The sequence below is a fragment of the Zalophus californianus genome, chromosome 16 (assembly GCF_009762305.2).
Source record: "Zalophus californianus isolate mZalCal1 chromosome 16, mZalCal1.pri.v2, whole genome shotgun sequence".
NCBI lineage: Eukaryota > Metazoa > Chordata > Mammalia > Carnivora > Otariidae > Zalophus > Zalophus californianus.
Window position 1 is genome coordinate 216456 of NC_045610.1, and position 14874 is coordinate 231329.

Sequence of the window (14874 nt, forward strand, 5' to 3'; positions counted from 1 at the left end):
TCCATTTCTGATTTTTCTTTGTACCTGCCACTGTCTTATATAAAACAGGTACCAGGGAGATGTTTGGGAAGAAAACAGATTGGTCAAGGCTATGAGATCCTACTTCAACAGACTAGCTTTGATTCCAATCAATTATGACTTTAGGCAACTTCAGATTTCTCTAACCAGCCCCTTCTTTAGCCCCGGGTTTTTTCCTGGGGCCTGGGGGAAAGTGCAATCTTTACCAACATCACAAGCAAAGGACCAAAAATCAGATTTCTTTACAACAAGATATTGGTAGAGCTCTGAAAGAAACAGGTAATATGCACAATGGGGGCTAGGCTGGGTCGGGGCTTTGTTATTCATATACATATACACGGTGAGGTAGGAACAACAGAGATTCGGCCTAAAAGAGAATAAGCACAAACATTCGCAACAGAATACAACATCCCAGAGAAAGCAACTTACACTCTGGAAGTGAAAAGAAAATTCAGGATTGTTGGGATAAAAGGCCTTAAAATGAAAAGACTGATGTACACAATGGTGAGGGAGAGGTGGGGTATAGTTTCACACCTTTAAGCTCAGCACATATTCCAACTAAGAGAGAAACACAGTAAAGCTAAAACAAGACGGCTTGATGAAAACCTTAAAATACACCGCACCTAGAGAAGACGAGCCAGGCACGACTGCCCACAGACACAAGTTACAGGACAACTGACCGACGGCTGGACTGGGATGGAAGAGGGACAATAAAAAAAAGACTTTCTATCTTAAGCCCTCTGGAAAGAGTTACAGCTTTTAGATTAGATTTACTTGGATTAGTAAAAGCCGAAGATTTTTTCTTTACTTATACATATATATGCACATAAATACATGCACCCCACACAAAAAGTTATTTAGGAATTACGGGAAATTGAAAATTGGGGACATGTTAACATTAAAAGAAAGCCTATGGGTACGCAATCTAGAGGGAAAAGACAATGGACATCAAAGAGCAGAACAAAGGGAGAGAATGGAAAACACCAAAAGCACCATTTATAAAGTTTCTGTCAGTAATAAAACTTCTAACACATCTTAGATTTCCATCAAAAACGATTACAATAAAAACCATTTCTTGCTTAAAATTCGGTTACTCCATGCCACGTCATTCGGCGGCACTACCAGGTAAACGACATCACGGTAATGACTTGTCTACATCAACATATCCCTAACAACAACATCAAACCTAAACTCTACACGTGACTTTTCCTTGAGTGCAGCTTCTGGAGCAGGGCTGTGTTCAGGGAACCCAGTGACGTGCACCATGAACACAGCCAGCCCCGTGCTGCCCCAGGTGGTGGCACCATCTATGAACAGACTACAAGCAGGGAGCAGAACTACTGCAGTGATTATGACAAGGCCAATGCTGATCACCAGGTATTTGTAAACAGCAAGGAGTCACCTTCTTGCCCAGACCTCTGGCCACTTGTCTGCCTCCTGTGGAGTTGTCCACAGACGCTAGCTGCCCATGTCATTCTTCACGGAACTGACTGGTACAGATTCTAATGGGAGCCCAGAACCAGGCCCACATCTCACATAAGAAAGATCTTTGCTCAAATTACAACGAACTTCAAGTAAGTTCGACAGTTAAAATTAAGTACATGACTCAATTTAATCACTTGGGAAGGTCCACAGACTGACGGCTCAAGCTAAAGAAAAGTGAAAGAACCCCTATGGGAACTGGAGCTGGTGGTGGCACGGTGGCAGGGGGCTGCCCTACCACCTGGCAGTCACCGTTGTGTGTGTGCTGCGAACACTAGGAAGCAGTAAGGACTCAGGACTCCCGCTCTGCACAAGAGGAAAAGGAGACCCAGTGGTGACTAAGTGACGGGTCCAAGGCCCCTGAGTAGGTGCCTGAGCCAGAATTCCAACCCCGGCACACCCTAGCTCCACCGCCAGTGCTCAGTCCCCCACATCGCGCCCCCCTCTCCAGAGCTGGCAGCCATCAAGACGATGGTACCCGGCACTGGTATGCACAGGCTCGCAGGCAATGGATCAATTCAGAGTAGAAGATTAAAGCGCCTGAAAGTAAGCATCAAAGATGCATCGCCAATTCTTGGCAACTCTCGTAACTAAGCAATCACCAAAATATTTGATGACTCGTCAAAGATGCTGTTCCATCACACATAAGAACTTAACTCCCTAAGAGGAAAGAAATAGAACTCTGAGACTTTTTTTTTTTAAGTAACAAGTGCATTTGTTTCCAAAACAAACATTTCAGACACCACACAGTATGGGAAAAATAATTCCCCATGTGGTGGGAACCTTCCCCACTACACACATGCACACCCAGCGCACTAAGTACCCAACAGCTCTGCACAGTGCAGAGTGAAGCCTGGGAAATGCATCTGCTCTCGACACTGACATACTCCAAGGAGTTCCTTCCCGACGATGAGCAACATTTTCCTCTCCACCAGCCAGCAAGCTTAACACTCTAACACATGGCTTTGAGGGTTATTTATATTAAAACCTTTGCCCAAAAAGAGCAAACCCACGGCTGCAACAGGACCATATTTGAAGTAACAACATTCCACCAACTAAGAGCAACTCGTGAATTTTAATAGGATATATATATAAATAATGACAGTACAGGAATGATGGTATAACAGCACAATAATAGCATAATAGAGCATAATAATGATGGTTGCATGACTGGAAGGGTGAATGCACAGGACTCAGACATGTGGAAATCAGTACACTCTGTCTTTGTTGTCCGCGTGTAAACAAAGTGGCCTTGGCCAAGTACTTCAGCCGGGTCATCTACAAAATGAAGATTTTGGCAGCTGTGAAAGCTGTCACCACATGATGGAAGTCTGCCTCTGGACAGCTTCTCACTCTGTCGGATACAACTACTGCGAAGGAGAGGTGAGCAGGATCCATCTGGGACTCAAGAATTAATAAGGCCACGGGAAACATAACACAAAAAAGACTAGTATTTTTTTCCCTTGAAAAGTTAATTAAGATTAAAATGTTCTGATCTTAATTCTATCACTTCCATATTTTTCCCACTATGAATAACATACTCAAAATATAGCTACAATCTCAAATAACCTTCCTAGAACAAAATGAAACTTCATCACTCTGCCATGACAGAAGTCTAACCTGTACAAGTGAAAATTCTGAATCCAAGAGTTTTTTTTAAATGTGCATGGTTTTGATCCTTTCCCTCTTTCATAATCCCCGATACAAGTAAAGTCCTCCTGGCACAAGTCCTCGAGAAAGTGACGCATGTCAACAGCTTACCAGTCCAAGGTCCTCCTGGAGGTACCCTCTCCCTGGTCCTTCCTCTGTGGGCACTGCTGAACCCACAAGAGCCTAAGAAACAGGGCACAGGCCCTGGCTCCTCCTCCTTCCGATCACAGATCCTACATCACGTGCAGACTGAAAAAGCTTTTCACAATGTGTGCAACAAGGTCGGAGAATCTTCAAAACTTACCTGGATTAAAGTAAAATTGCTCGCAGAGAGAAACACAAAGTAGAATACTTCTCCCTACCTCTTTGGATTCCTTTATGTAACAAGCTCCAGCCATTCTTGTCAACCATGTCCACATCAGCCTTGTGGCTAACCAGAGTGGTGGCAATACTCTCCAGTCGTCGTGACAGGGCTAGATCTAAAGCAAGGTCTCCATTATGATCCACTTCATTCAGCTTCCCAGGGAGCTGCACAGATAAATTTGTAAATTAGTAACCAGCCAGTAGAGAATACAACTGATTTTAATCTCTCCCAGTTGGACTTTAACATATCATCTTTTTATATAAATACCAAATTTTAGTGCTATAACACTATATAGTCTCCAAATCCCAATGAATTCACAAACTTCTCTCGGGCCTCCTCAAGGCACCTGCCTCCCAGGGAACAAAGAATTAATGGGGATCGCAGAGCAGACACAGACACCATGGAGGACGATACAGGACCAAGAGGGAGATGCAGACAGCGCTGTAGGAGCACAAAGGCCAAGGCTGAGGGTCAGAGCCTGACGGGAACAGGCTCACTTTTTCATAAAAGACTGTGGCTTCACATTGAATTCCCCGCACAGCGTGATGTCTCCCTGGATGCTGGACGCCCAGGATAAAGCACACTATGCTCCCACCTGTCAAGAGCAACTGCGTTTCTTCACAGGGCAGTGAAGTCAGCAGAGTAACAGCCCCTAAAGGTGTCTATGTCCTAGCCCCCAGAACCTGTGCCACCAACCCCAACCAAAGGGACTTTGCAGATGTCATTAAGGTTAAGGACCTCGAGGGAAGGCATCCTGGATTAACCAGGAGGGACCCATCTAACCAAATGTGTCCTTAGAAGGGAAAGAGGGAGGCAGAAGAGCAGGTCAGGGAGGTGTGACACAAGCACTGGATGCACCGTCCCTGGCTCAGGAGGAGGAATGTGGTGGCCTCCAGAGGCCAAGAAGAGCTCCCAGCCGAGAACCAGCAAGAAAACGGGGACACTGGTCCTATAACCACAAGGAAGTAAATTCTGCCAATACCCCAAACGATCAGGAAATGGATTCTCTCCTACAGTCTCCAGAGAGGAAGACAGCCTGCCAACACCTGAACTACAGATGGGTGAGGCCTGCACTAGACTTCCCACCGACAACACTGTAAGATAATACATCTGTGTTGTTGTTAGCCACTAGGTTTGTGACAATTCCTTACAACAGCAAAAGAAAACTAAAGTACGTTTTGGTACCTGGAAGTCGGGTACTGCTCCAACATGACCTACACACGCTGGAAGCGGCTTTGGAAATGGGCAGAGGCCGGAGGGTTTTGAGGAGCGTAAGAGGAAAAGCTCAGACGGCCCTGAACGAAGCATGCATAGATGCGCGTACGTCAGAGACCGTGCTGGTGATGGCTCAGAGGGAGTGAGGGGCATTTTAGAAAAAAACAAGCAATGTATGCTTTTGGGAAAAAGCAGCGACAGTACCTGTGAGTCCATCTCAATCAGATAGAGGAAGACCACATCCTCTCTCTCTACTTTGATCGCCTTGTGTAACGGGTACTCAGTCTTGGATTTGATCATTTTGTACAACAGCTGGGCACTCATGCTACTGAAGTCTTCCTTCCGCAGGTCGTCCTGAGGACCGAAGGACAGTGAAAAGCAGAGCCGACCCAACACACCAACAGTAACAACAACAGACACTCACGAAGAAGCCCTCAGAATGTGTCTGGCCCTACTTTAAAGGGCTTGGCATTCCCCATCTCTAGTTCACACACGAAGAAGGTAAAGTACAAAGGGGCTCAGTAACTCCTGCTCGGGTTCACACAGGGAGTAAAAGGCTGAGCCAGGAACCAGAGCCGGAACCGTCCACCGCAACCCCACTGTGCCTTTCAGACGTGGGACAGCAACACTGACACCCACCCAGGACACCACAAGATGCCCTCCAGGGGGGTGGGGAAATAGGGTCCTTACTCCCTACAAAGATGGCAGCTGCGGAGTTAATCGCAATTTCCAGAGGTGAGTCCCCCCCCACCAGTCACAGGTGGTCTCCACTACTGCAAATCTAAATTTCTATCTTAGCAGAAAGAATGCCACTCCTGTTTCAATTCTTTACAATCCAATTATTTTAGACACCTTTTCACACAATGTTGTTAAGTACAAAACAATTTGCAGGAACTAGCTTATAAAACATAGCACTAGACATGATTTTTTAAAAAATGCAAAGACAACAAAGAAATGCAAAAACTGTTCTTTATGACGAACACTTCCGAAGAAGAGCAAATCGAAACTTAAAGATGCTGCTCTCCAGGTGCTGGAGAGCACAGAGATGCCCCCAGGCCTGCGGGCAGCTTCTGCAGACAGAGGGAGCAGGCAGATGTCCCTTTGTTCCAAGCCTGTTTCTTAACCTGAACTAACTTCTGCCTCTCTACTCTCAAATCAGAATGAAACTTTTAGAGCCCAGAAGAATCTCACATGGCATCTAACCGAGTAGGAGCCAGAGAGGTAACTTTCCACAGAAGCAGGCCCGAGCCCAGGTCTCCGGCTTGCTGTGAGGGTGCTCTGCACACAGCCCTCAATCTCTCACTCACCCAATGACTGGCAATAATTTCTGCACAATAGTTCATCAGCGTGCTGGCACTCAGCTCCTCCGCGGTCTGATAGAAGCGAATACAGTTCCTGACGTTCACCAGAGACATAACACTCTTCTCACATCTGCAAGAGAATATTAATGATGAATAGCATCATTAGGACAAACAGATTCATAAACGAACAAATCAAAGCTGTGACTGGTATACTGGCAGTCTATGTCCAATAACACTAACGTCCAAGATAAGCAGAGGAGTTAGGAATGATTTACAGCTGAGCTACCACATTTTAAAAGTACAAGAATTGCATTATACCACATTGACCATTCTGGTCAGAATCAAAATAACCTCTAAATAAACATGATAAGCATAACCCCCCCAACTGACTTATAAGTAATTCAATGAAACTCACTAATCATACACAGGCACCTGCAAATTCAAAGACATAATAGGTCAAATTCACTCCTTTCATATATAACTGTACAGGACATGTGTGCAGTTCCCACGAGCACAGCTCTGTTATGCCACCAGTGAGGCTTCAAATTAGCTTCAAACAGGAGGCTCTATGTATGCCTCAATAAATCAACATCTCCGAAAAGTTCTCCCAAAAGTGAACTGTATGGTATGTGAATTAATTTTAAAGCTGACATTTAAAAGCCCACTAGAAAATGGAGACAACTGAGTTTCACCCATTATACCCACAGATTACACACAGTGAACCCACAGTATACACACAGTACACCCAGAGTACACCTGCAGTATATACACAGTACACACATAGTACACAGAGTACATCCAGTGAACCCACAGTATACACCCAGTGCACCCATAGTACACCCGCAGTACACACACTATACACACAGTACACCCACAGTACACAGTACACCCACAGTACACACAGTATACACACAGTATACACACAGTACACCACAGTATACACACAGTACACTCACAGTACACAGTATGCCCACAGTACACACACAGTACACACAGTATACACACAGTACACCACAGTATACACACAGTACACCACAGTATACACACAGTACACACACAGTACACACAGTATACACACAGTATACACACAGTATACACAGTATACACACAGTACACAAAGTATAAACAGTATACACACAGTATACACACAGTACACACAGTATACACACAGTATACACACAGTATACACAGTATACACACAGTACACAAAGTATAAACAGTATACACACAGTATACACACAGTACACACAGTATACACACAGTATACACACAGTACACCACAGTGTACACACAGTACACACAGTACACCACAGTATACACACAGTATACACACAGTACACATAGTATACACACAGTATAGACACAGTACACACAGTATACACAAAGAACACACACAGTACAGAGTACACCCACAGTATATACACAGTACACACAGTACACAGAGTATACCCAGTGAACCCACAGTACACCACAGTATACACCCAGTGCACACATAGTACACCCACAGTACACACAGTATACTCACAGTACACTCACAGTACACAGTACACACAGTATACACACAATACACACAGTATACACATAGTATACACACAGTACACCACAGTACACACAGTATAAACAGTACACACACACAGTACACCCAGAGTACACCCGCAGTATATACACAGTACACACATAGTACAGAGTACACCCAGTGAACCCACAGTACACCACAGTGTACACCTGCAGTACACACAGTATACACACAGTACACCCACAGTACACACAGCATACACACAGTATACACACAGTATACACACAGTATACACACAGTACACCACAGTATACGCACATTATATGCACAGTACACACACAGTATACACACAGTATACACACAGTACACCACAGTATACACACAGTACACACAGCATACAGACAGTATACACACAGTACACACACAACACCACATTACATGCACAGTACACACAGTACACACACAGTACACACAGTACACACACAGTATACACACAGTATACACACAGTATACACAGTATACACACAGTATACACACAGTACACACATGGTATACACAAAGTACACAGTATACACAGCAAACACACAGTACACACACATACACACAGTACACACACAGTACACATATAGTACACACACAGTATACACACAACACCACAGTACACACACAGTACACACAGTACACGCACAGTATACACACAGTACACACAGTACACGCACAGTACACACAGTACACGCACAGTACACTCACAGAACACGCAGTATACACACAGTACACCACAGTATACACACAGTGTACACACAGTACACATAGTATACACACAGTATACACATAGTACACAAAGTACACACAGTAGACCCACAGTAACCCAGTGTATAATACATATGTCCATAACTTCATTTATAGAGCATATCAAGACAGAAAAACTGGCTCCATGGATGTCTGAATAGGCTGCTAACAAGCAACACCACTACAAGACCCTCACGTTCACTAATAAGAAAGCACCCAGTATGTCACACAGGCCATCAGGCTCCCGTTGGCACAAAGCCAATACACACCCTGGCCTAGGCGATGCAGCACCAGGAAGCTGACTCCAAACTCCCGGAGGCCGCAGGGAGCCTCTGCAGAACTGGGACTGGCGGGAAGGAGGCCAACGGCACAGTCCTTCCACCCCCTTGCCTGCACATCTCCCTCCAAATGAGGGTCACCTCCAAGGACATCACAGAGGCCTGGCAGCCTACCGCAGCTTCATCTGTCCTGCAGCTCCCACAGAAACCCTCTTCTGATCACAAGGGCGGAACAGCACTGAGAGCACTGCACTGTGAGGTAAGAAAGACCTGAATGGAGATCCACTGAACTCCCAGTGCCCCTTGTCTCCTGCTCCGTACAGTAAGGACACTGCTCTAGCTCAGAGGGTCAGATAAAGGAAGCTAAGTGAACCCTGCAGAGTCTATGGTACATAACTGGTGTGCTCATCAGTTTGAGGGCCTTCTCAAGGCAGCAGCAGAGTTTATAACCAACACGGACTGGTTTCATACTACAGTGAAAAATGACTGACTAGCAGATAATTCTCAGTTTTCGCAGGTGACGTGGAAAAGGCCATGCACGTGGGAGGGATATGGGGAAGGAAGGAGGGAAGTCGTAACAAAGACCTGAGAAGAATGAGGAACAAAGCTCCCCAATGAGACCGGGGGGGAAGAGAACAATCTTGCCACCCCTTCTCCATCCAGCACAGGCACCCATTCTATGCCAAGGCGGATGCTTAAGTTCTCTGTTTCTAAGTACCACAGGTGAGGTGGTGTAAGGAAGCATCCCCCACAGGGCACTTATCAATCACACTGTTACAGTATCTAAGTTACTGGAATGAGCAACAGTGTTTATTTCTGAGCAATGTTCCACCAACTGATCGTGACCTGGCTATGAAATCAGAGCGTTCCAGGAGAAAAGTCCTCTGCTTACATGCATGACACTTCTCGATTTTACAATGACAAATACCCAGGTACTGCCATCCTAACGTCCTACCGCAGGGACTACTGACTCCTACTTGCAGAGGCCTTTGCAAAGCACTTTGACAGACAAATCCCCTTCTCCTTTCTGCTGCCAAATGACATTCGTACCAAGATACTCAAATGTGTTTCCCGAAGGCAGACGTTTTGTTTCAACCGGAAGAAAACTTCATTGCCACCTCACCCTGGGGTCCCCAAAAATGCCATTCACTATTCGAAAACCGTGTAACTAGTAACAGACATGGCTTACGTAACATAAATTTACATTTACATAGAAGACCATGTCATCTTATTTAAAAATTCAGATTCTTAGTTCTTATCTTCTCTTCCAACAGTAGCAGGACAGACCAACTTTCCTCTGAAGGAATTTTGTTGTTCATACATGTTTTTATTTTTAGAGCACTAAAAGGATACAGATGTACAAAAACAATTTTCAAAGTACAAAATCAAGGCTGAATTATTAAGCATCTCACGAACTCCTGTCTAGTTTCAGTATCACTCCCATGTGCATGAACAGGAGGCGTGGAAAAGGTACTGACAGGAGAGACAACGAAACGTTAACAGTGGCTGAATTACAGATAACTTAGGGTTTTCTCTCTATATTATTCTATATTTTCCAAATGACATATGCTGAGCTTGTATTTTATAATCAGGAAAACAACTATTATAGCAACTATCAATTTTTAGCATTTACTACTAATTCTCTTAAAAAAAATATCTTTCTGATAACACTTAGCAAAAAAACTTCCTTTTCATCAAACTGGTGATAGCAATCCCAAACCTCCGCGATCCCGACATGACAAACATGAGCGACACCTACTTCATACTGACCTGCACACATTTGTGACAACCCTTCACTTACTATCTCAGATGTGTGATTCCGCCTGCGCACAGCAGTGGGCACTCTGCGACCTTTTAAAAGCCGACATTTGACCTCCGCCCACCCCGTGTCTTCCAGTGCCACAGCAAGAGATAACAACTTAATGCCCACATCCAACGGTACAAAATTGAGCATCTGGTAATGTTGATGACTAAGAAGCCTAACCAGTCAATAAACAAACATTTTAATTAAAGAATCCATTACACAAATTACAATTACCTAAACTACTCCAACCCCAAGGCATTTTTATCAAAGCAATTTAATTTACAGGCGAGTTTGACAAGGTCAATGGAAAAAAGCTCAGTAAATCTGGAAAAAGAAAAGATACAAATCATATTCAATCTAATTAAAATCATTTTCAATTCACTCAGATGGTTCAAACACTCACCCAAACAAACCAGAGTTCACAGCAAGGCCTCCACAGTCAAGTTAGCTTTGCTAACTGAATACCATATGTGCCTACCTTAAACCTGTTTGGGTTTTGTTGTTGTTGTTGTTGTTGTTGTTGTTGTTATTGGATTTAGATATTAAAATGCACTCAAGCTGACGTCAATCATAGAGCATTAGGAGGAACCTGAGTAACTCATTCACGTGGGGCATGGCGGCCCGGTAAACACTAGTCCCGTGATGGAAGGAGCAAGCAGCTCTAGGCTCTCTGAGGGCAACACAACAGGGGGAGTACCTCTTGATGGTGGAAACCATCCCTTCACTCACCCAGGAGAAAAGCCACTCCTGCAGCACCCAAGGGGATACAAAAGATCACTAAATGATGTAAAAGACATTCCACCAACCAAAATGACCACCAAGGGCCACATCCCCAACAGAAACCAGAGGGCATTTTGCATGACATCACAGGTGTGACACTTTGTCTTCTGTTGCTCTGGAAGGCCGACTTGGGAGAGCAACAGAGAAAATGCAATATAAAAAAAACAAAAGGCGGTCTCCTTGGGAACCTAAAAAGCGGTAACAAATGCAGTAAGAGCTTGTTTCATAAACACTGTCTATGAAACTGACTGAGCTGTACACTCTTGTGTATTAATTCAGGCATTAATGAGTTTCTAACAAAAAGAATATGACCAAGGACTTCCCCAAGTACATATATCCCATCACAAAGTAGAATAAATATCACAAGAAGTGGTACCAGAGGGTAAGCTGAGGGTCTGGACACTATAATCTGAATTAGTTCATATTCAGTTTATCAGCTCACACAATTATGTAATCCCAGGTTTAAAAAAAAAAAATCAGTGAAAGAAAAGAGAATACCTAAAAGCTTTGGCAAAATTCAGCTTACAAATTAACACAAAGCAAGGGAGATAAAATTCTCTCCCCACTACTGCCTTTAAAAAAAAACCTTGCAGAAGTTATTTACATTAGCAGAAGAAGCTGTTTTCCCAGAGCCTGGCACAATTAAAGCTCAGCCACCACCATGTGAGGTGCCTGAATAGATGTGCTGGGACTTGCCTCTCCCTGAGGAGCTGTAGCTGAAACCGATTCGCCAGCTTCATCAGCTCAGTCAGGAACACGTCATCCTCTCTGAACTCCAGCTCATCCGTGTAGATCCAACGGAGCATCGTCCTTGTCACCTCAGGGTTAGCATCTGGTTAAGGAAAGAGACACACTGAAAACAAAGCACCAATGACACACTTAAGTCTGCTTGAGGATCCCTAAAATTTTAGGCTAATAGAGTAAATTGTGGTACCCTCAACTCAAAGAAATATCATGCAGCCATCAAAAATGGCAATTAAGCATTCTGGGCAGCATCTGACTTCAGAAAAATGTTCAAGTTTTGCAAAGGGTGGTAAGTAAGAGAAGTAAACTACTAAAGATGTAAGTCAAGGGGCGCCTGTGTAGCTCAGTCGGTTGAGCGTCCGAGTCTTGATTTCAGCTCAGGTCACGATCTCAGGATTGTGAGATCAAGCCCCGCATCGGCCTGGAGTCTGCTTAAGAGTCTCTCTCTCCCTCTCCCCCATCCCCTTCCCTAACCCCCTCTCTCTTAAAAAAAAAAAAAAAAAAAAAAAAAGATGTAAATCAAATAAATTGGGGGAAAATATTTTGAATATAGGACAAAGAGTTTATATTCCAATGAAAAGATCTTATAAATAAACATGAAAACATGGATAACCAATTGGAAAATGGGCAACAGCTATGAATGGTAATTCACAAAGTTAACTAAAAATGTTCATTAAACCTTACCAGTAACTACAAAACACAAAACTAGAATATATTTTTTGTCTCTCAAAGATTCCTAAAAAGTACATAACCTCTTACACACCAATTATACATGAGATTATTACCCTAATAACTGAGCAAATACAGAGAAATATGTATACTAAGACAGTCAAGATAGTATTATTTTTTTATTTGATCCTTTCATTATCTTTTTTCTTTAATTTTTTTATGTTATGCTAATCACCATACATTACATCACTAGTTTTTGATGTAGTGTTCCATGATTCATTGTTTGTGTAAAACACCCTGTGCTCCACGCAGAACATGCCCTCTTTAATACCCATCACCAGGCTAACCCATCCCCCCAAGATAGTATTATTTTTAATAACAAAAAACTGGAACAAAAATCTTTAAGATTTTTTCAAAAATTTTTTCAAAATTTTCACACTGGAAAATTTTGCATCAATTAAAATTATTCAGAAAGGCTAAAAATACATGTATTAAATGATCTCATTTTTTTGAGCTCTTGTGTGTGTGTGTATATATATGTGTATGATTATGTATACACACACACACACACACACACAAAATCACAAAGCTTTGTGTCTGTCTCCCATCCAAACAGTAACCAGATCCAACCCTGTTTAGCTTCTAAGATGAGACAAGACTGAGGACATTCAGGGTGGTATGGCCATAAATAGACTATCGGTCTTCTTTTTTTTTTAAGTAATCTCTACACTCAACATGGGGCTCAAACTCATGACTCCAAGGCCAAGAATCACATGCTCGACATGCTCCACTGAATGAGCCAGCCAGGTGCCCCTGTCTATCCGTTGAGACACTGGAAGAATATACACTAAAATATTAACCCTGGTAGGATCTATAACTAATTTTTCTTTGGGCTTATTTTTTATTTATTTATTTATTTATTTATTTTGGAGGAGGAGGGACAGAGAGAAGGAAAGAGAGAATGTTAAGCAGGCTTCACACCCAGCGTGGAGCCCGACGTGAGGCTTAATCCCAGGACTCCGGGATCATGACTTGAGCTGAAATTAAGAGCCAGATGCTTGACTGAATGAGCCACCCAGGCGCCCTGATTCTGTTTTAGAATTTGGCTGGTGTCCTTTAATAACCCTCCCCCGATTATCCAAATCAATAAACTTGACAATTGATAAGTCAAAACCTAAATAATTTTCTTAAAAACCACAATCAGCGGGGATTTCCTGGGAGCCCTCAAAACTTCAAATGAAGTAATAAAGTTCAAGTGATCTCCAAGCATTCCCACTCCTGTCTTGACTCTCCCCTTCATCTCCAAACTACAGTGAAAATAAATTCACTCTGAGACTCTGCCTAAAGCAGCCATGGGTACAAGGTGGGCAGAGAGCACTGAGCCAGGAGGAGGGTATGTGCTTTTAGGTGCATATGCCGTCGCCTGCTACCAATCTACTCACACAAATGGCTGTTCAATTCAATGAGCCTATAAACCAAGAGGAGACGCAAAAGGAATAGACTCTGAGAAGTGAAGCCAGTCGGCCTCCACGACCTGTGTGGTATACCTGCTGTGAGAGGCCCTCAGCAGGCCCAGCACACAAGCTGGTAAAACTCCGCGACTGCAGGGATCAAAAGAAAAAAAACACCTCAACTTCTGACTTCCCAGTAGTCCAGGGTGCACAGAGCCACGTTTTGCAGAGAACTTGAGATTTTCTATATGGCCAGGTTTTCTGGTTGTAGTTTTGATTTCATTTTTAAAAAGTGCTTTATAATACATTTGGAAAGAATGGGAATAAACTTACTGGTAGGCAATTAGCCATTAAATGAAGCATACTGAGGAAATTAATTTCGTTACTTAAATCCTGTATTTATTTTTTTTTGAAGATTTTATTTATTTATTTGACAGAGAGAGACACAGTGAGAGCAGGAACACGAGCAGGGGGAGCGGGAGAGGGAGAAGCAGGCCCCCCGCGGAGCAGGGAGCCCGATGCGGGGCTCGATCCCAGGACCCTGGGATCGTGACCTGAGCCGAAGGCAGACGCCCTTAAATCCTGTATTTAATCTAAAATACTGAGAAAAGTATTTTGAGTATCCTACTATGACTCTGGTTTAACTCAATTGTCTTCAAGTTTCCAACTATTTTTTCTTCATTTACTTTACACAAAAGTTTTTGATTCATAAAATTAAAAAATTGTGATAGACGGCATCTTTTATCAGTAAAAGCGTGCTCTTCAGTCATTTTAAGGATGCACCCTTAACTATAACTTCCTGGGAATAAAAAT

General features: G+C 43.3%; 1 protein-coding gene across 3 annotated transcripts in view; it reads right to left on the bottom strand.

Moving 5' to 3' along the window:
- The window catches only part of ANKFY1 (ankyrin repeat and FYVE domain containing 1), an 86917-nt gene that overhangs the window by 31931 nt on the left and 40112 nt on the right, over nucleotides 1-14874 (bottom strand). For all 3 annotated transcript variants that reach the window (XM_027624834.2, XM_027624836.2, XM_027624835.2), the window contains exons 4-7: nucleotides 11894-12029; nucleotides 6037-6160; nucleotides 4934-5083; nucleotides 3513-3678 (exon numbers count right to left, since the gene is read on the bottom strand). In XM_027624834.2, coding sequence (XP_027480635.2) covers nucleotides 3513-3678; nucleotides 4934-5083; nucleotides 6037-6160; nucleotides 11894-12029 — 576 coding nt within the window. The remainder of the gene's footprint in view (nucleotides 1-3512; nucleotides 3679-4933; nucleotides 5084-6036; nucleotides 6161-11893; nucleotides 12030-14874) is intronic.